The sequence below is a fragment of the Pinus tabuliformis genome, chromosome 7, assembly GCF_031772625.1.
Source record: "Pinus tabuliformis cultivar Carrire ecotype Pingquan chromosome 7, CPIR1, whole genome shotgun sequence".
NCBI lineage: Eukaryota > Viridiplantae > Streptophyta > Pinopsida > Pinales > Pinaceae > Pinus > Pinus tabuliformis.
This window is the reverse complement of record NC_142293.1, coordinates 448,341,667-448,364,244: the sequence shown is the minus strand read 5'-3', so window position 1 is coordinate 448,364,244 and position 22,578 is coordinate 448,341,667. Positions and strand designations below refer to the sequence as shown.

Sequence of the window (22,578 nt, the reverse complement as noted above, 5' to 3'; positions counted from 1 at the left end):
GATCTCAAAGATCCGAGGATCCACTTCAGGAAACCAGGACAAATGTTTTATGTCAGACATTAGCATTTTAAGCATCAGAGAATTTGAATTTATAAAGGTTATAAGATAGGCTTTCTACAATATGTTTGACACACAATCATATACAAATATATTTACTTAACTATGATAATTCATTGGAATGGATTTTTTTAGTCTTATTATAAGGCATAAGCATCTCAGAAAATTTCTTTCTACCCAACTATCTTAACTATGAAATGCACACAGCACACATTGAAATATTAGGGAATTTTGTTTCATCATGGGATATTTTTTCATTGGGGTAATTTGCCATAGTATGTTTATTAGCTCGATGGTGGAAGGCATCATGAATGTGGGATTCCATGTGAGCCATTTGAGCCTCAAATTTGTATATACAAGCTTGAAGTTGCTGCTGGTTCCGGTGGAGGGATGCCTGAAGATCGAGAATGCACCCTTGGTTATGCAGGATGTCTACAAAGAAACTAACTAGGTCAACGTGGTCCACTTGTTGTGTTTGGAAAAACTGGTATACTTAATGTTGGAGAAGATGAATTTGAGACTTGATAGATTCAAAGGGAGATGACATGTCCACATTTATGGGTGAATCTCTACGAGGGGCTACTAGCTCACCTTCCTCCTCTTGATTTCCTCTACATCGATGTCCACATCGGCACCGAGGATGGCCTCATTGATGAAGCATCATAAATATTCCAATAATATAATGAAAGTCTCTAATGGACGCTCCCGACAAAGAAATATCGTGGCACCACATACTCTTCACCCCTTCATTGTGCGGCCAACCACCTAGGTAGCGATAAAGAGAGGCTATTCTAGCTCCAAAGTACAATTTCACCCAAGATGTGTTGAATTTAAACTACTTTAGAATTGTAAAACATTCAAGAAAAGAGATAACACCCCGAGTGGGCCTTCTTCCAATTCTCACCTTCCAAGACAAACCAAAAATCAAATGCACCATTGAACCTTCCCTCCAACAACAGAGCGAGGAGCATTAGGAGCTCACTAGGCTTTTGCGAAAGGACTCAATATAGTGTATGAAAATATTAATTACCCAAGTAAGAAATAAAAGAGAGATATTTTTTACCTAAAAGACTAGTAGAGAAGGCCTTGGGCCTTGATAAGAAACACGAACCCCATTTTTCCACAACCATCCAAGATTTGATGTGGAAATGATAGACCAAGAACCTTCTAGCTGTACTTGTTTCAAGAAATAATTCACTCCAGGGTCCCAAATGATGGGCATGTTGTAGATTCTTGGTGCTCTATGGGATTTATTTTTTGTTATGCCAATGGGATGATTCTATCCTCCATTAGAGAACCATACAATGGTTCCAAGGATACTCTCCACAGCAAATGAAATTACGTCTGTAGTTCCTAAACTCATCTCTTGGTTCACCAAATTTTCCATTGTTCTCACTGCCCTTGTAATTATACCAGTCAATGCATTCAGAATGTTTCCCGGACCTCCTTCCAATGCTCGTTTGTTATCCTTTGCTTGCATTCTAATCAATGTGTGTTAGGGGAGTAATACTCCTTGTCCTTTAATTATTATCAGGACTCACCCCAATTAGGGAGACCTTCTCCTTGCGAAAAAGTTATTCTAAACAGTGCATTTTGTTTGAATCCACATTCGGTGGTCAGCCCAATGCAAGGTCTTGGGAGTCCTCCAATGTGCCTTGATTAGCTAGCCAATCCACTATTTATTTACATCTTGTCTAGTGTGAGTTCCTATTTCCACCTCCATAGCAAAGTTAATGCTATGGAGGTACACCCTCTGACAGCGGCAGACATCCTCCATGTTCGACCATGCATCATAGCATGCATCCGTCTCCGGCGATTAGAGGGCACGCAGCTCCGGCGACTCTGTCGTCTGCCGTGCTCCTGCCCATCGACGACCCTGCCCGCCTCCCCTTTGCCCTCCACTCTGGCGTGCAAGCACACGTCGGTCAGTCGGTTGCCTCCGCCTTGAATGCCACCACCAGACCGTACACTCATTTGAATTTGGAAACCCGCCGAAACAAGAACTTGAGTCATGTTAGCATCGGCCACCATGTTCCCCTTTCTTTTGTTCCTCCTGCTCAGCGGGGCCGCAGCCGATGGGTCGCCCAAGGCGAAGCTATGCGGCCGTTCTTCTTCCTGGTGCCCGGCCTGGAGATTGAGCGTGGGGAGCGGCAACCTTAAAGATTGGAATATCACGCCATTAGAATGCGTCGGCTACGTGAGGAAATATATGTTGGCAGAAGGGCAGTATTGGGAGGATTCCAAAGTAGTAGCGTTAACCATTGTGGATTATGTCAAAACGCTGAAACTTGCAGGAGATGGGATGGATGCGTGGGTTTTCGATATTGATGAAACTCTTCTATCCAATATCCCTTATTTCCAACACCAGGATTTTGGGTATGTATTATTCCACATACAGTCTGTTCTTCTCGCTTTTATATATAAGTGTGCAAGAATTTGGATGATGATGATTTTATTGTTTTGTTTTAACAGGGGCAACGGTTTCGATCCGAAGACATTTAATATATATGGAATGTCTGAATTGCAAGGGGGAAGAGCGATCAGGGCACCTCAACGGGTGTGTACAAGCCCAAGAAGAGGGGAGAACTGGTGAAGAAAGGCTATCGTTTATGGGGAAGTGTGGGTGATCAGTGGAACGATCTGATTGGACCCTACCAGGCATCGTGCTCTTTCAAGCTTCCCAATCCTATGTATTATGTCAGTTGAAATAGCTTGCCAAAGTTTTGTTTCAGAAATGCGAGTTTAACAAATTTCTTCTTCCATCATGTCTGTTGGTAGTGAAAAGTAGTGTGTTAGTAGATGGGCTGACCATGTTCACGGTTCTACCCTTCAGGCATGCCTTATTTGTGATCGATAACAATGTCACTATCGATGCCAATGTTGGTTTTGGGTTTTCAATCACAATGGGAAGAAATTATTTGAAAGTGGATACTACGAAATTTTCTCTATAAAACGTCTACAAAATGGGAGTTTCTTTTGTCACTAATATGACCTTGATCACTGAAATAATCTATGTGACCTGCTTTGCTCTTTTTTGGCTTTAACTTGATACTCCGTGGTGCTTGCTTTTACATGTTCTTAAATCATAAACTAGTAATGGTCGTTAAAGATGCAAGAAAAATGGCAGGTTTTTTTATTTTTATTTTAATATCATTTCACGGTAGATATCACTCTTTTTGATATTTAAGATTTTTTTGTTCAGATGAAAAAAACAGAGCTATTTTTATTATAAATGAGGAAAGTTTTACATATGTTTGGATAGTTTACATTCATCAAATATATTTTACAATCATCAAATCTACCCCGGAGTGTGTCAGGAAGACCAAAATCTTTTTCAAAATTCAAAACAGAGAACCATGCAAGAGAAGGGAGCAGAGCAGCTGCCAATCCAATAGAACATCAGCACAGAAAAAACCTGGCAGAATTAAACACCAGAACACAACTAAAAATAAACGAAACAGACCAAAGAGTTGTTTCTGATAATGCCACTTTGAGAGAGCTGATTACCTTTTGATTTCATCATCTCCATTCTACTTAGACGGGAGTTGGATTAGGGAAGGAAGAGAGAGAAAGGAAACTCGCAAAAAAACTACAAGATAACCTACCAAGAAATCTCAAAATATCCCTGTCCACAGATCAAACCATCAACAATGTATTCAAAAGACATAAATCCAGGGGAAAGAGACAGGGCCTATTTAGAGAGGGCTTCTGCTTCAAGATTTTAGAGAGCAGCCTTTAAATCTTTGATATGATACATCTAATTGCAGAGAGAGGACCCCTAGGTTGTGCTTAGAATCTATAGAATCTATTGGATCAATATAAGAGAATCTCCAAAGATAGAAATCCGCCCCGGGATAAAGATATCATCTTTATCATAATGTTGTCTCCCCAGCTTTTTTGATATTCAAGAATCAGGGAAGAATTATATAGTCAATATAGTCAAAATAATCAGTATAAGGGGGCTCCAATAGAACATCATATAATAACATCATATAATAGAACATCATATTATAATGAGACTTTAATTTGGAAGGAGTTTATCATCAAAACCCCCAGCCAGTTAAGATAGACTTAATGGGTCAAAGAAACAGATTATAGCAAATGGAAGAGGTCAAAATATTTATTTTGAAAATTTTGTGGAGTGTAATCAAAATTTACTGATGTGATGTAATTTCAGTATATTTTAATTGATAGATGTTTTGGTATTTTTTGTTTTGGTATTTTTTTTTTTTCTTTTTGGATTCAATTTTGCTAGAAATCTGGTATAGATATTTCAGAATCATAAGTTTTAGTTATATAATAGGTAGAATTTTAATGTTTTAGATGTCTTTCATAGTGCTGAATTTATTTATGCACTCAAAAACATATTTTAAATAATAAAAAATACAATTTTGACTAAAATCGTAAGCTTAATTGCAACAAATAAAAGAAGGCTAAACTTTAGTGAAATTGTAGTATTTATTTCTTTGAAATATTTTTGTTAACATATATTGTGACTTCATAGACACTGTCAAAGAAAACAATTAATGAAACTATTTAATTTTTCCAAAGAAAAAGAATTGATGAAACTTGACCAAGATAAAAGATAAGACAAAATTAAGCCATCAGTTACATGTATGAATGAGGGACAATTTTCAGTCTTTTAAAAACTCTTAAATAAGAAGGTTAAATCTAATTAAACAGAAGAAAAACATTTTTCAGGATTATCTCAGTTAAATCCAATTAACAATAAAATTTGTAAATTATTGTTTAAATAAAAATTGTAAAAAAGATTTATATGAATTCAATTTATTAGATTTTTTTTGGTAAATTATTAAAATTAAAATCACTTAAATAAATAAAAATTAAATTAATTAACCATAAATTAAAATTAAAAAAATTAAGTAATTAAACAAATTAAAACTAAATCAATATTATGTTTTTAATTTTATTAAACGTTGGGTGTCTAACCTTGAGGGGCTCTAGTTTGATCTTGGAGTTAGCTTGGATTAACATGAATGACATATTCATTATTCTCGTGACCTTGATGACCGAAGTAGGTTTGTGAGTAAAATTATGCATGCTTCACTATCTTTGTGATGGACGTTATAAACTTTTGGGGCAATTGTCTATGATTGAAGGCAAATTCCATGATTATTTTGGTGTGGAAGTTAATGTGGAAACTGGATTGGGTGCATGGATGTACAAGACTATGGTATTGAAGAAGGCTTCATAAGAATAGTGTATAAAGATATTAGGTGAAGCTTTCGTTCACACTGATGAATTGCATTATATTTACACAATAAAGAAAAGAGATGTAGTGTATGTTGAATTGCGTTAGGTTTACACAAGAAAAGAAAGGCATGCAACCTGCGACGTTTATAGAGGATTGAGTAATTGTTATATCATCTCATTTCAACATTCATGATGGTTGTAATAGTCTAATCATCTTAAGCAAAATAAAAATAAAAAAGTTTAAACCAAAAAAAATATACATATTAGAAAAAAATTAATATATACATATATTTAAATATTATTTTTGGGTTGTTTTTATATATATGAAAAATACATTAAACTATATATTAATGAAAACTCTCAAATAAATATAAGATCATTAGATTTATATTATAAAAATAGTTCTTTAAGTATATTATTATGATAATTTTTATGTAAAGATTATAAGTACTATGAGGTGTAGAGTAGTTGGTTTGTGTGGAGTTTAGTCCCAATAGTCTTAACGTTCAAATCTCATGTGGAGGGGTTAAGGGTGGGAGACAATTGTGGGGTTACATTTGTCAAGGTTCAACAGAGACTAGCATCATTTTGTTGGCCTAGGCTCTACCTAGTGAAAAAAAGGTATCCTAGATTTGCTTCTTACAACTTTCATTGATCTCTCTAGGTTGTTGGTTTATTTATTCTTAATTTATTTAGTTATTAGGTTCTTATTTTGTTTTTAGTCTTATTGTTAGCTTTTATCCTGTCTTATCTAGGTCTTATTCCCTTTGTTGAAGCTCTAACTTACTAGAAAAATAGAGGTAGTTGTAAAATTTGGAACATGCTGGACCTTTGAAAAAAATGTTGAGGTTAACGTAATGGTGTTAATAAAAGTGATGAATATCAATGTTCGTATATATGCCATAGGCATTGATGATGGATTACATAAATTATACCTGCAATATACTCATCTTTGGAAGAAAAGATAGGTGATGAAATAAAGAGGAAGGAAAACACAAAGAAAAAAGCTCATGTATAGTCTCCCTCCATTGGTGTTGATGATGACGCAATGTAGAAATTACCATTTGTGCTTTGGCATGCCTTAGCATTTGGATACCTTGCCTTTCATGATTCTTGTTTTAAAAACTTACAATGTTTGGATGTCTCACAAGGTCATCTTGTTGATGGGTTTAGGAATAATTTCAATCAATAATAGGGGTTGCCTTTCGTGAGAATTTCCACTTAGATTTCACAATATTTAGAGTAGGGAACTCATTTGATTTTTGGCCTTGTAGTGATTACTATTTTTCAATTTCATTGATTGTGGCTAGATCAAATGGTGATGATTTCCAAGCTTAATGTAATTAAACTAAGATGCAAATGCATGTGTTTAGATAGAATTAAGAATAACAAAACCAAACATAGAACCACACATGCCACTATCAATAACCCAAAAAATAGTTCACTGCGAATAAAGACTAGGATATGAGTAAATGACTACAAACTCATAATATTCCAATTTTAAAACAAGCATCTACACTCCTATACTCATACAAGATTAAGACAAGCATTTTGAGAGAACATAAATAAAAATGCAACAACTAAATATAAGAATAGCCTACAATACAAAATACATTGTTTTATAACTCCAATATTGAGTAAAAATAATAGAATAATTCACAACATTTGCAAAGAAAAATTAAATCTCTTTAAAAATGGTTTGGGAAAAATGGTATCTCCTCATTAAAATTCCAACAATAGTACATGGGATTTCTTAGGGCCCATTTAAATGGTACTTGGAATTTCTTAGGGCCCATTTTTTTAATACAATGACTTTGTTTATTAAATTTTCTGCTCACTATTGGCCTTCCACCTTCTAGACTCTTACCTTGTATTTGCAAACTTTTGTCCTTATCTTTAATAAGATGATCGGAAGACACTCCTAAAAAAATGTTTATAAATTAAAATTTCCTACATCATGTACATTTACACCTAACCTAAAGAGGGCCAATATTAGGTGTTTCGAGATAAGTTTAGGTGGTACACATTACTTCCATACACATTATCCACTACCTTTGTCTTATTCAATACACATTATCTGCTACCTTGTTTTATGTCCCTCACTTTTATATTTTGTCACATATGCTCTATTCACCAAAGCGTCTTTGAAAACGTACATTATTTGCTTCAACTAAATTACCATTTTCTACCATGTTATTTTCTTTTTTTTCTCAATGGTGTATCCCACAAGAATTTTGTACTGTTGTGTAGATGTATAGCATGGATTTTGTTTTTGTACAAGTAAATCACATATATATACAGAGGTAACGATACACTATTTGTCTTATAATTTTTTCTTCCCGGTGATGCATGGCAATGGCTTTTTAGCATAATTTTAGAAAATTTGTAAATGTTTAATTAAGATGTTAATTTTTTGCAATGTAAAAAAAATGGAGATTTTCAATGAGTGATTATATAATTTTATTCAGCCCATGGGGCTTTGGATTGATAGTGAATGGGTGCACTGTTAAGGCACTCCTTGTGATAGGTCACTGGTTCAAATCCCCCGTGGGTGCTTACCTACCAAAAAAAAGATTATATAATTTTATTCAAAATATTTTTATCATTATTTTGATGGGTAAGGTTCATTTGATGGGAAATCTTTGGTGAACATTTTTGTATTTCTAGATTTTGAATTTAAATCTTGTCAATTGTATTGGACTTGTAATTTCATAAAACATGTAGTGGGTTTATTTGAAATAGGTGAAAAACTCACTTGGTCTATACCACAAGTATGCACAAAAACATTTAATTAAAGGTCATGCACTATTCTTATCATTGCTTTACCCAAATTTAGTTCTATCAATTCTTCTAACATCTATGTTATATGGGATTTTAATATGTCAATTACAACTTGGGTTATCCATCGACAACTGAGAGATGTTATCTTACAAAAATCATTGACATTTGGAGTACTTTGTACTAAGTACTTGGTAGGAGCACCAATTCTTTCTTAAAAACAATTTATAATATGCTTACAACTTGTAGATGATGAAAGCAACCCAGGGATAACATATAGGAATTTCATGGGTTAGGATTAATCAAAGAACGAAGAGGCACATAAAATACATATATATATATATATATATATATATATATGTGTGTGTGTGTGTGTGTGTGTGTGTGACAAATGCAACAATGACCACTTGCATATGCAAACAAAATCAACAAGACTATTACAATACTCAATTATGACTACAATATGAAGTGGACTAAAATAATATGTAATCATATAAGAACCATGCATTTAACGAACAAACAATCAGTGATTAATATCCAAGAGAGCACAATAATGGACAAAGTGATCAAAGGATTTAAGTTGAATTTTTTTAGGAGGGACACTAAGCTAACAGATTTGGGGGAGTGTTGAGGCCTCAATAATTGTTGACACATTGGATAAAGCTAGAAACTCTACTAGTTTATGTTTAATTATGAACATAAAATGTAAAGGATTATGCTCTTGCTATCTGTTGATTTTTCACAACCTTGGGTCTAGGTTAGAGTCTTAAAATCAGTAACATTACCAAACCAAGAATCTCAACCATAAACTACTTTGCATAGTGGAAATATAAAGTAGTAAATCACATATGCACAAATATACACACCTTTTTTAAGAAAATTGTACAATCACCAATCTTCGTTATATTAAACCAAATCTGAATAATACAACAGTCTATGGTATACAAGATATTTAATGACAAACTTTACTATAGCTTCGATGTCGTATCTTTTCCTATCGGTCCTTTGCTTCTGTACTGCTCACTAGTAGTGCCTTAGTCCATCAAGGCCACTACACATTGAGACTCCAGGAGGGCTGCCACATAACAATGGTGCATGTCATTCTGCTGCAAGAACATAGGCTCATAAATCTGTTCTCTGGGTAGGCCTAACTCTTGAGCTCCAATATGCCTTCTAGTAGCCTCTTTCGTCCATCAAAGAGCTACTCACACCCAATCACGCATCAAACAGTGTCCTTCTTGTATGTTGCTCTAGGGCTACTTTGGGTAGCCAACACACTGCCCTCCAATAAGATCAATGGAACCCAATCACGTCACTGTCAATTATGCTCCTAGGAATAATCTTCACCTCCTCGGAAGATCTTCCACATGGCACCAACAAGATGCAATGTCACGATCCAATTATGGTCAACAATTTGACCCAACAATCCTCCATAAAACACTGTTGCCACCACTGTTTGTACTGCTGCTCTTGCAATTCTGGTCAGGGCATGTACAACAACCCTTAACCCACCACATAGTCAACGATCTAAGCCATCAAGGGTTGCGCCCACCTTGGAGAGGCTACTCCTATGCTACACTGCCCTCTTAAGGTCTTGTCCACCTTAACGCAACCGTTAAACCACATCCAACTGCTTGCTATGGCCTGCGGTCTAACACAAAAACTTGTTTTAGCTATGACCTCCTCCAAAATGTGCTCACCACAACTGTGCAATCCTTCATAGCCCTTCTACTGATTGCATGAACCATCTATACAACTCATTAAATTATATAATTGATAGTACATTGTCCCTAAACTCTAATCTCAACTGGGTCTTCTTCTGAACTGACATGCATGATTTTGTTATGAGAGAATTTTCAATTAACTCGTGGAGCGATGAAGCTGCACTAAAGTTGATCCCCACTACTAGACCTCCTACTAGTTCCTCCAACTATTTGAACTAGTTTAACTGAATTTGACTCAGTTAAACTGAATTAAATAATTACAACTCAAAAGAACTGAACCTGGGCCCCTAAAATTTAGGAATCACTCTACATGACTCTATATAGACTTCCAACCCAAATTTATTGAGCCAACTAAGTAAAATTAACTTAGTTAACTATTACAAGTTGCTACAAAAATAGAATTTCGATTTAATTCCTAACTTAATTCAAGGAAAAACTAAATTAGGATTTCTTGTTGCTATTTTTAACACTCCCTGTCAACAAGAAATGGATTATCTACTACCCTGATCCTTCCTCTGTGAAATGTGAATTTACATCTTCACAATGCCTTTGCCAAAATATCTACATCTTGCTCCTCTACAGGAATGTACTCCAGCAACATGATACTCCTCTGCACACAATCTCGAAGGTGATGATACTGGATATCAATATGTGTGGACCGATGCTGTGACAGTGGTGTGCGCAGGAGTATCAGTGAACGGATCCATCGTTTGAGGCACCTGGTCTGGTTCTGCATCGCTCTCCTCACGGAAGATGTGGGCATATACGGAAACTGGGCATATACGGAAGATGTGCCTATATACGGAAACTGGGCATATACGGAAGATGTGTGCATATACGGAAACTGGGCATATACGGAAGATGTGCGCATATACGGAAGATGTGTGCATATACAGAAACTGGGCATATACGGAAGATGTGCGCATATACGGAAACTGGGCATATACGGAAGATGTATGCATATACGGAAACTGGGCATATACGGAAGATGTCCGCATATACAGAAACTGGGCATATATGGAAGATGTGCGCATATACGGAAACTGGGCATATACGGAAGATGTGTGCATATACGGAAGATGTGCGCATATACGGAAACTGGGTATATACGGAAGATGTGCGCATATACGGAAACTGGGCATATACGGAAGATGTGCGCATATACGGAAACTGGGCATATACGGAAGATGTGCGCATATACGGAAGATGTGTGCATATACGGAAACTGGGCATATACGGAAGATGTGGGCATATACGGAAACTGGGCATATACGGAAGATGTGCCTATATACGGAAACTGGGCATATACGGAAGATGTGCGCATATACGGAAACTAGGCATATACGGAAGATGTGCGCATATACGGAAGATGTGTGCATATACGGAAACTGGGCATATACAGAAGATGTGCGCATATACGGAAGATGTGTGCATATACGGAAGATGTGCGCATATACGGAAACTGGGCATATACGGAAGATGTGTGCATATACGGAAGATGTGTGCATATACGGAAACTGGGCATATACGGAAGATGTGCGCATATATGGAAACTGGGCATATACGGAAGATGTGCGCATATACGGAAACTGGGCATATACGGAAGATGTGCGCATATACGGAAACTGGGCATATACGGAAGACGTGTGCATATACGGAAACTGGGCATATACGGAAGATGTGCGCATATACTGAAACTGGGCATATACGGAAGATGTGTACGGAAACTGGGCATATACGGAAGATGTGCGCATATACGGAAACTGGGCATATACGGAAGATGTGTGCATATACGGAAACTGGCCATATACGGAAGATGTGCGCATATACGGAAACTGGGCATATACGGAAGATGTGTGCATATACGGAAACTGTGCATATACGGAAGATGTGTGCATATACGGAAACTGTGCATATACGGAAGATGTGCGCATATACAGAAACTGTGCATATACGGAAGATGTGCGCATATACGGAAACTGGGCATATACGGAAGATGTGCGCATATATGGAAACTGTGCATATACGGAAGATGTGCGCATATACGGAAGATGTGCGCATATACGGAAACTGGGCATATACGGAAGATGTGCGCATATACGGAAACTGGGCATATATGGAAGATGTGTGCATATACGGAAACTGGGCATATACGGAAGATGTGCTCATATACGGAAACTGTGCATATACGAAAGATGTGTGCATATACGGAAACTGGGCATATACGGAAGATGTACGCATATACGGAAGATGTGTGCATATACGGAAGATGTGTGCATATACGGAAACTGGGCATATACGGAAGATGTGCGCATATACGGAAATTGGGCATATACCGAAGATGTGCGCATATACGAAAACTGGGCATATACGGAAGATGTGCGCATATACGGAAGATGTGCCAAATCCAGGTCTATGAAGCAACCTCCATCATATCTGCAATGTGCCATCCATCAAGTCTGCCATAGAAACAAGTATATACCTGTCTCATCGTCAAGGGTTTTACCTTTGGCCTCATTTATTTCCTACTCAATTTTGTCCTAAAGAAACTTACATGTCAATGCATCATATCCATCTCTATTAAAACGTATGCAATGAAGATCAGGCTTTTCTCCTTGAAACTGTCTGCCACCCCTGCCTCTAAAATTTCTTCTTCCTTTACCTCTTCGGCCACCTATTCCTCTAGAAGAATCTTGAGTATGATTCTTCTCTTTATCTTCAATACACACAACTTCTTTAGAAGACTAAGGAGTTGTCTTCTTCCCAGAAACCTTCTCTCTCTCAGCAAACTTCTTTAGAACACTAGTGGTTTTGATATCATGCATAATAGATCTTACTTTTGATGCTAAAGCAAGAGGATCATCATTTTTCAATTCAAGACTGAATAATTTAATCATCAATTGGACAACTTCAAGTTGAGAGAGTGAGTCATAAAGTTCCTTCAACTTATGTAAGGCTTCAAAAGAATTTGAAAATGGTGCATTATGACGACTCACCTCTTCATTTACAGATGATGCAATCAAGGCATAGGCATTTTTGTTCTTGTTTTCCCAAATGGTAATCTTCTTATCCGAGGTGGCCTTTGCAGGTTCATTCTCTCCTTCTCCTATACACACTCCTTTCCACAACTCATTGAAAATGAGAGTTTGTTTTATCTTCCTTGACCAATCAGGATAGTTCTCTTTTCCCAGCAGAACTACTCCAACAATAGATATCAATGAATGTATTAAAAATGTACTTTGCTTCCAATATATGAAAAAATTGTACTTCTGGTGGAAAATATATGCAGTTCTAGTGGCAAAAAATGCACTTTTGGTGTAAAAATAGTAAAAATTGCACTGATATATAGGAAAGAGGTATTACTTAGGGGAGGTTGTATATGGGGGAGAATGATGTGGGGGAGGTTGAATTGAGATTCGGTATTATCAGTGTGGTGGGAGCATTGTATGGGAGTCGACTAGGGGAGCAATGCGTTATAATGAGCAATTGCAGCCGAGTGACCCAAGCTCGAGGGAGAGGTTCGAGAGGACAAGGCTCTGAGCAACTGTTGAAAATGTGAGTAGGAGGGTGGAGGGGAGGAGTTGGGTTGTGCGGTAACGAGGAGGCTCATTTACTAATTCGTTTCATTTCTTGCTGATGTTTCACTTCCTAGTGGATTCTAATCAACTAACTTTGATTTCGGAACCAGAATTGGTTCATGACTCTCACCGATCTGGATCTATCGCAATTACCTGAAATGTAGATTGAAAATGAACTTAATCATTTGGAAAATATGTATGTGACCCTGTAGGACGATGTGTGCCCCATATCCATGGCACATTGCGTTTGCTCCTCTATCAAAACATCTTGCTGGAAGACAAAAATATTAGTGAATAGGATTATTATAGGAAAATGAGAGAGAGAGTTAGCAACATATAATTCCAAAAATATAAATCAGTAAAACCAATTTGCTACCACTTTTAATTGATGATAAATTTGTAGAAGGTCCAAAATTTGTCGCCTGGATTTGATCATTCATCCATTGGATAGGACGATGGCAACAAATGGAGATGTGGACGGTATAGGGCCTGTTTCGGCAGTCATCGGAAAATTAGGTAAACATGTCAGAGATATCAGATGTGATGTTGGATACATGTTATGGAATTCATGTATCACCATCCATAAGGAGGTCACGTCAATTTCAAAAAATCAATTGGTGAACACATGACCGAACATGTAATATGTAGTTAACCAGCTTAGTCAAGCTATGGTTAAGCCTACAAAATTGTATTGGAACGTAGCCAAACATGTTTTGAGATACCTCAGAGGCACCACTCGGTTTTGTATTTGGTATAGACAGACAAAAGTAGTGAAGCTTCAAGGCTTCACCGATGCTAATTGGGTAGGAAGTCCATCCGACAGGAAGATCACATAAGGTGGGATCTTCCGTATTGGGTCAACAACTATTTCTTTGTACAACATGAAACAAAGATCAGTTGCACACAGTTAATAGTTAATTCAACTCTTGTAAATTATTTTGATTTATTCTCGCATTAAACTTTAAAATAAATTTAAATGAGATGCGGTGTAAAAGGGGTTTACTTTCGACAACGAAGCGTGTTCTACTTTTTTTGACTAACATGATACGAATAAAGCAATGCGGTGCCCACAGAAAAGAATAATTGAATGCAACTTGTCTCTTCACAAACCCTGGAAAATGACTGTTCTTTTAAACGCGCAAACGGTCATGGGGGATTCCGCACTCGTCGACTCTGTTACATAGAAAAAGCAAAGTACTATTTTGCACGAAACTGGGCATATACGGAAGATGTGCGCATATACGGAAACTGGGCATATACGGAAGATGTGTGCATATACGGAAACTGGGCATATACGGAAGATGTGCGCATATACGGAAACTGGGCATATACGGAAGATGTGTGCATATACGGAAGATGTGCGCATATACGGAAACTGGGCATATACGGAAGATGTGCGCATATACGGAAACTGGGCATATACGGAAGATGTGTGCATATACGGAAGAAGTGGGCATATACGGAAACTGGGCATATACGGAAGATGTGCGCATATACAGAAACTGGGCATATACGGAAGATGTGCGCATATACGGAAACTGGGCATATACGAAGATGTGCGCATATACGGAAACTGGGCATATACGGAAGCTGTGTGCATATACGGAAACTGGGCATATACGGAAGATGTGCACATATACGGAAGATGTGCGCATATACGGAAACTGGGCATATACGGAAGATGTGTGCATATACGGAAACTGGGCATATACGGAAGATGTGCGCATATACGGAAACTGGGCATATACGGAAGATGTGCGCATATACGGAAACTGGGCATATACGGAAGATGTGCGCATATACGGAAACTGGGCATATACGGAAGATGTGCGCATATACGGAAACTGGGCATATACGGAAGATGTGCGCATATACGGAAACTGGGCATATACGGAAGATGTGCGCATATACGGAAACTGTGCATATACAGAAGATGTGCGCATATACGGAAACTGTGCATATACAGAAGATGTGCGCATATACGGAAACTGTGCATATACGGAAGATGTGTGCATATACGGAAACTGTGCATATACGGAAGATGTGCGCATATACGGAAACTGGGCATATACGGAAGATGTGCGCATATACGGAAACTGGGCATATACGGAAGATGTGCGCATATACGGAAACTGAGCATATACGGAAGATGTGTGCATATACGGAAACTGGGCATATACGGAAGATGTGTGCATATACGGAAACTGGGCATATACGGAAGATGTGCGCATATACGAAACTGGGCATATACGGAAGATGTGCGCATATACGGAAGATGTGTGCATATACAGAAACTGGGCATATACGGAAGATGTGCGCATATACGGAAACTGGGCATATACGGAAGATGTGCGCATATACGGAAACTGGGCATATACGGAAGATGTGCGCATATACGGAAGATGTGTGCATATACGGAAACTGGGCATATACGGAAGATGTGCGCATATACGGAAGATGTGCGCATATACAGAAACTGGGCATATACGGAAGATGTGTGCATATACGGAAGATGTGTGCATATACGGAAACTGGGCATATACGGAAGATGTGCGCATATACGGAAACTGGGCATATACGGAAGATGTGCGCATATACGGAAACTGGTAAAGACGATACTAGAAATATCCCTTGCAAGGCAGGGAAAGACGATACTAGAAATTGGCCGAGACAAGGTGATTCTTGGAATTTCCCTTGCAAGGTGGGGAAAGCCGATTTCCAGAAATGCATAGGGTAAGGAAATTTCCAGAATTGCTCCGAGAAAGGCGAGGCAAGGACATTCCTAGAATCACCCTTGAAAGGCAGGGAAAGGTGATTCTCGGAATCACCCAGGGAAAAGTGGGACAAGCTGATTCCCGAAATCACCTTAGCAAGGCGATTCCCAGAATCACCCAAGGCAAGGTGATTCCTAGAAACACCCTTACCCCAGTGGGACAACATGATTCACAGAAATGCCATTGCAAGGTGGGGAAAGGTGATTCCCGTAATTTCGCTTGTAAGGTGGGGCAAGGCGATTCCCGAAATTGCCCGTGGCAATGCAGGGTAAGGAAATTCCTAGAATATTACTTGCAAAGTAGGGTAAGGAGATTCTCATAATCACCCTTTCAAAGTGGGGAAAATAAATTCCTAGAATATTCCTTGCCTCGACAACACAGGGTGATTCTCGGAATCACCAATGCTCCGTCGAGGCAAAGTAATTCCTAGAATTTCCCTTGCAAGGTGGGGCAAGGCGATTCTCAAATTTTCCTTGGGCAAGGAGGGGCAAGGCAATTCTCGGAATCGATCGAGGCAAGGAAAAGCAAGGTGAATCCTGGAATCAGCCTTGCAAAGCTGGCTAAGGCAATTACTATAATCAACTGGGGAAAGGTGGGGCAAGGTGATTCCCATAATCTCCCTTGCAAGGCAATTCTTGGAATCGCCCGGTGTAAGGCAGGGCAAGGTGATTCCTGGAATCATCCAAGACAAGGCAGGGCAAGGCGATTCCTAGAATCACTCAGGGTAAGGTGGGGCAAGTCGACTCCAAGAATCACCCTTACCCCAGTGGGGAAAGGTGATTCTTGGAATCACCCTTGCAAGGTGAGGCAAGGCAATTCCCCAAATCACCCTTGTAAGACGGCGCTCCCTTGTAAGAGAGGATTCTTCGATTAGAACACGCTCCCTTAGATTCTCCAATATGGAATTTAGCCTGTAGTAACAATTATATGGTCAAATATCACCTTTTTTTGGAAATCCACAACGACAGTTCAACCTTCTTTTGGAATGAATCATGGAAAAAACTCCCTAAACCTTAAAGGAATCCAAATCTGGATACATTACGAGCCTTTATGTGGTCTCCTAATGCCATCAGAGTAAAGGATTACTGGAAGAACACAAGCATAAATCAGGAGTGGAGACACTGGAAAATAGAGGTAGACTATTAGGGTTTGGAAGCCATACCAGAGTGGAAACCTTTTGGGGATGTAATAAATAAACCTTGAGTCTTTCCCTCTGAGAGGCAAGATAAGTTTCAATTGGGGTATAAATTGGTGGGGATGTTTACTATCAAGGAACCGTATTCACTAGTTTTCGATCACCACTCTTGGCCCAGAGATCCTATGTGGAGGAAACTTTGAATGTACAAACTCTACCCTAAGGTTTCTCATTTGCTATGGTTTCTCTATATAACAAATCTTCTTACATGGGACCTCCTGCTCAAAAAGGGATTCATTGGACCTTCTCGATGACTATTTTGTCGGCAACAAAAAGAGAATATGGAACATCTTCCAAAATATTTCCAAGTAGAAAGCACTCCCTTGGAGTGATTTTAACACACCTTTGGTCATTTGGATTGGTGCCCTAATAGCTTGGTTGAAACAATAAAACACTAGTCAATGTATCTCTCCTCAAATTTGATTGTTAATTAGGCATGGGTCCTCACCCTCGGCTTCCTCCTTTGGAACATATGGAAGGGACGTAACGAAGGCATCCATAAATACCAACACGCATCTATATATTAGATTTGGAAGACTACCAAAGACAATCTCAAGGAAATTGTCTTATTTGAGTCCTAGATAGAGGATGTCTCGAAAGCTACTAGAGACGAGGCTTCGATTTTGGAAATTCTAAACCTTTCCCCAACTGTGTTATTCCCTATGATTCACCCACATCCCAAGGTTCATGTCTCCTCCTTAGCTATTTTTCTCCCACCCCCCCTTGAGGGATTTAAAAAAAAAACTTTGATGGGGCCTCAAAAGTGAATACATGCCCTGCAATGTTTGGTGGAATTATAAGGGTTAGATTGGGCCAACCAATCATTAGATTCAAGGGGCCCACTGGACACACAAAAAATAATGTGGCATAAGTAACTGCCCTTGAAAATGGGTTGAAGATGGCCAAAAGAATGAACTTGAAGAAGATTTAGATTTAACTCGAGGTGATACAAAAGATTCTCAATGGAGCACCCATGGATAAATTAATACGAAGATGGAGATTAGAAGCTCAATGTTATCATATCAAATACCTTCTTCTATCTTTCCCATACGTGATAAAAACTCACACTAGACAAGATGTAAATAAAATAGTGGATTGGCTAGCTAATCAAGGCACCTTGGAGGACTCCCAAGACCTTGCATTGGGCTGACCACCGAATGTGGATTCAAACAAAATGCATTGTTTAGAATAACTTGTTCGCAAGGAGAAGGTCTCCCTAATTGGGGTGAGTCCTGATAATAATTAAAGGACAAGGAGTATTACTCCCCTCACACACATTGATTAGAATGCAAGCAAAGGATAACAAACGAGCATTGGAAGGAGGCTCGGGAAACATTCTGAATGCAGTGACTGGTATAATTACAAGGGCAGTGAGAACAATGGAAAATTTGGTGAACCAAGAGATGAGTTTAGGAACTACAGAGGTAATTTCATTTGCTGTGGAGAGTATCCTTGGAACCATTGTATGGTTCTCTAATGGAGGATAGAATCATCCCATTGGCATAACAAAAAATAAATCCCATAGAGCACCAAGAATCTACAACATGCCCATCATTTGGGACCCTGGAGTGAATTATTTCTTGAAACAAGTACAGCTAGAAGGTTCTTGGTCTATCATTTCCACATCAAATCTTGGATGGTTGTGGAAAAATGGGGTTCGTGTTTCTTATCAAGGCCCAAGGCCTTCTCTACTAGTCTTTTAGGTAAAAAATATCTCTCTTTTATTTCTTACTTGGGTAATTAATATTTTCATACACTATATTGAGTCCTTTCGCAAAAGCCTAGTGAGCTCCTAATGCTCCTCGCTCTGTTGTTGGAGGGAAGGTTCAATGGTGCATTTGATTTTTGGTTTGTCATGGAAGGTGAGAATTGGAAGAAGGCCCACTCGGGGTGTTATCTCTTTTCTTGAATGTTTTACAATTCTAAAGTAGTTTAAATTCAACACATCTTGGGTGAAATTGTACTTTGGAGCTAGAATAGCCTCTCTTTATCGCTACCTAGGTGGTTGGCCGCACAATGAAGGGGTGAAGAGTATGTGGTGCCACGATATTTCTTTGTCGGGAGCGTCCATTAGAGACTTTCATTATATTATTGGAATATTTATGATGCTTCATCAATGAGGCCATCCTCGGTGCCGATGTGGACATCGATGTAGAGGAAATCAAGAGGAGGAAGGTGAGCTAGTAGCCCCTCGCAGAGATTCACCCATAAATGTGGACATGTCATCTCCCTTTGAATCTATCAAGTCTCAAATTCATCTTCTCCAACATTAAGTATACCAGTTTTTCCAAACACAACAAGTGGACCACGTTGACCTAGTTAGTTTCTTTGTAGACATCCTGCATAACCAAGGGTGCATTCTCGATCTTCAGGCATCCCTCCACCGGAACCAGCAGCAACTTCAAGCTTGTATATACAAATTTGAGGCTCAAATGGCTCACATGGAATCCCACATTCATGATGCCTTCCACCATCGAGCTAATAAACATACTATGGCAAATTACCCCAATGAAAAAATATCCCATGATGAAACAAAATTCCCTAATATTTCAATGTGTGCTGTGTGCATTTCATAGTTAAGATAGTTGGGTAGAAAGAAATTTTCTGAGATGCTTATGCCTTATAATAAGACTAAAAAAATCCATTCCAATGAATTATCATAGTTAAGTAAATATATTTGTATATGATTGTGTGTCAAACATATTGTAGAAAGCCTATCTTATAACCTTTATAAATTCAAATTCTCTGATGCTTAAAATGCTAATGTCTGACATAAAACATTTGTCCTGGTTTCCTGAAGTGGATCCTCGGATCTTTGAGATCATCCAAGCTTCCCAAATTTACTAATTAACAGTGCAATTAGTTGGAATCTAAAACTAGATTTTTCTTGTTATTTTGCAGTGACATAATGTCTTCTACAAACATATCTAAATTCTTAGATGAAAATCTATCTTCCGACACAGATTTCTTGGCCATCAAATTATATCAATTATATAACTATGTTATGCCAATCTTATGACACCTAGGGTAGAGCACATGAGACCACACTTGTTGTAACTATATAATGTATGCTCACTAACTATAACCCAAATACAATTTCAAACGTACTCCACTTTCGTTCCTGAGTACCATTCAGTGAGTGGGAGCCCAAGTGCAACCATTTACGACAAACGATCCGAACGATCCATTTGGATTCATTTCACTGCACCTTTTTATGCGTCGTCTAAATTATAGCTATAGTAAATGCTTGAGATAGAAACATATTCCTAGTATATTAAATCTTCACAGTTGAATTAAAAAGCCAACACACTAACCATTTTAAGCATACTAACTTTAAATATCAACTTTCAAGTAAGGAAGAAAACACTATAAAAAATCATTTAACAACTCTATAATACTAACCACTTTTTGAATTTAAAAATCATTTAATTTTATAAGAATAACATACCAAACATTCAATTGAGGAAGTAAGCATTACAAAAAAATCATTTAACAATCTATAACACTAACCACTATCTCTATAATAATAGTTTTAAAAAAATAAAACAATTTGTTATAATTTACTTGTTATTTAGTAATGGAGAAAGTTATTGTTAATTATTATTTATAAATGGTATTGACTCTTAATTGTTATTTTTAAATGTAAAATGTAAAATTATGTTATAAAAAAAATTCATTTCCAAAATAAATTTTGATTCTTAATTATTTTTTTAATTGTATTTAAAAAACCTATTAAAAAATACTAATTAAACAATTCTGAAAGGAGAATTTAAAGATTACCTCAAAAATAGTCAAATAACCCAGCATTGGACACTAAGTACGTTGGACACGGAGTGGGAATATTTTAAAATTGAAGACGCTGGACACTGTAGGAACATTTTAAAATTCATGAAACAGGAGCGAGGTTAATTGAACTTTCTGAAATTCAAGAAAGAATATCGAAATTTAATTCCAAACTATTTGCAAATAAATAAATTTAAAACAACGATATCAATTAATTTTATATGAATTTAACTTTTTGATATGTGTTGTGTTCTATTCCCCTTTGCATCTGGAAGTTACCACAGTTCATCGATCATATGCAGGGTCCTCAGCAACCAAAAATGGCCTATGTCGCCCCTCTCACTAGAACTCCTGGAATATCATCCAGAAAAGGGAATCATGGAAACAATGGAATAGTGATGACTCTTCATCATGTGAGAAGCAAAGAAGGATTTATCTCAGAGACTACCCAGAATACCAGCGACTGACCAAAATGGTGCGAAATTACGAATCTCCAAGTATCGCAGTGAATGATCAATTATTTTCGATTGTGAAGATGGGTATTAATCAGGAGAAGCAAATCGTGCTGTCAAATATGGCTCACGCTCCAATCAGATTCTTACGTATCTTCTGCAAATTTGAAACGCCCATTCCAGAACAGTCGGAGGAACTGTGTGCGGGGGCTTTCACTGTTGAACCCCGAAATGGTGAGGGAAGTGGATTTTCCCACATTGAAGACAAAGTGCAGTTTATTCAACGTGTCCCGAATGCCACGAACAACTTTCCTTTAATGACGAACGCAATCTCGGAGGCTTCGGGATGGATGTGACGAGGAACCGAAGTATGTTTCACGATAGGTTTTTTCTAGTGTTCAGCATGACGTTGAAGCCGAAGGGATCGGCGCTTGTATTCCCTGTGACGTCCAGAGCTGATGTCTTAACAGGGTTACATGCAGGATTGTCTCTGTTGGCTCCCACCGCCAGTGGAAGTTTTTAGAAGACGTAGATCCATTTCTGAGGTAGAGTTGGGTCGGGCGTTTTGCATTCCCATGCGGACCAGTTTGAAGAAGGGTAGGATGAGAATCGCCCCTTTGATTTGCAGCGAACTCACACTGTATTCCCCCTTAAAATAAAAACGATTTGAAATCCATGTTGCGGGTGCTGAGAAACGGATGGTGTCCTGGAATCTGAAACTGGGTTTTTCTTGTTATTTTACAGTGACATAGTGGCTTCTACAAACATATCATATCTAAATTCTTAGATGAAGATCCATCTTTCGACACAGATTTCTTGGCCAATTCCTTGAGCCTGTCACAGTTTTCCTTCAATGATTTAACTCTTCCATCTCCATTTTGATCATCATCCGTCAGATTCCTCACATATTTCTCTATTTGATCGCTCGTAACCATTTCATCATACTCTCTCTTCACGCTTCGTCCACGATAAGCATCACGTTGAAGTACTGATCTGCAAACAATAGAAAAATGCCCATGGAGA

At 38.0% G+C, this 22,578-nt stretch overlaps 1 protein-coding gene across 1 annotated transcript; it reads left to right on the top strand.

Annotated features, from left to right (window-relative positions):
• The first annotated feature begins 1,924 nt into the window (after positions 1–1,924).
• Positions 1,925–21,911, top strand: LOC149247905 (uncharacterized). The gene is made up of 3 exons (XM_089446178.1): positions 1,925–2,433; positions 2,530–2,614; positions 21,654–21,911. The coding sequence occupies exons 1-3, from the start codon at positions 2,069–2,071 to the stop codon at positions 21,909–21,911; spliced, it is 708 nt and encodes a 235-aa protein (XP_089302304.1). The 5' UTR covers positions 1,925–2,068.
• Positions 21,912–22,578: the final 667 nt, after the last annotated feature.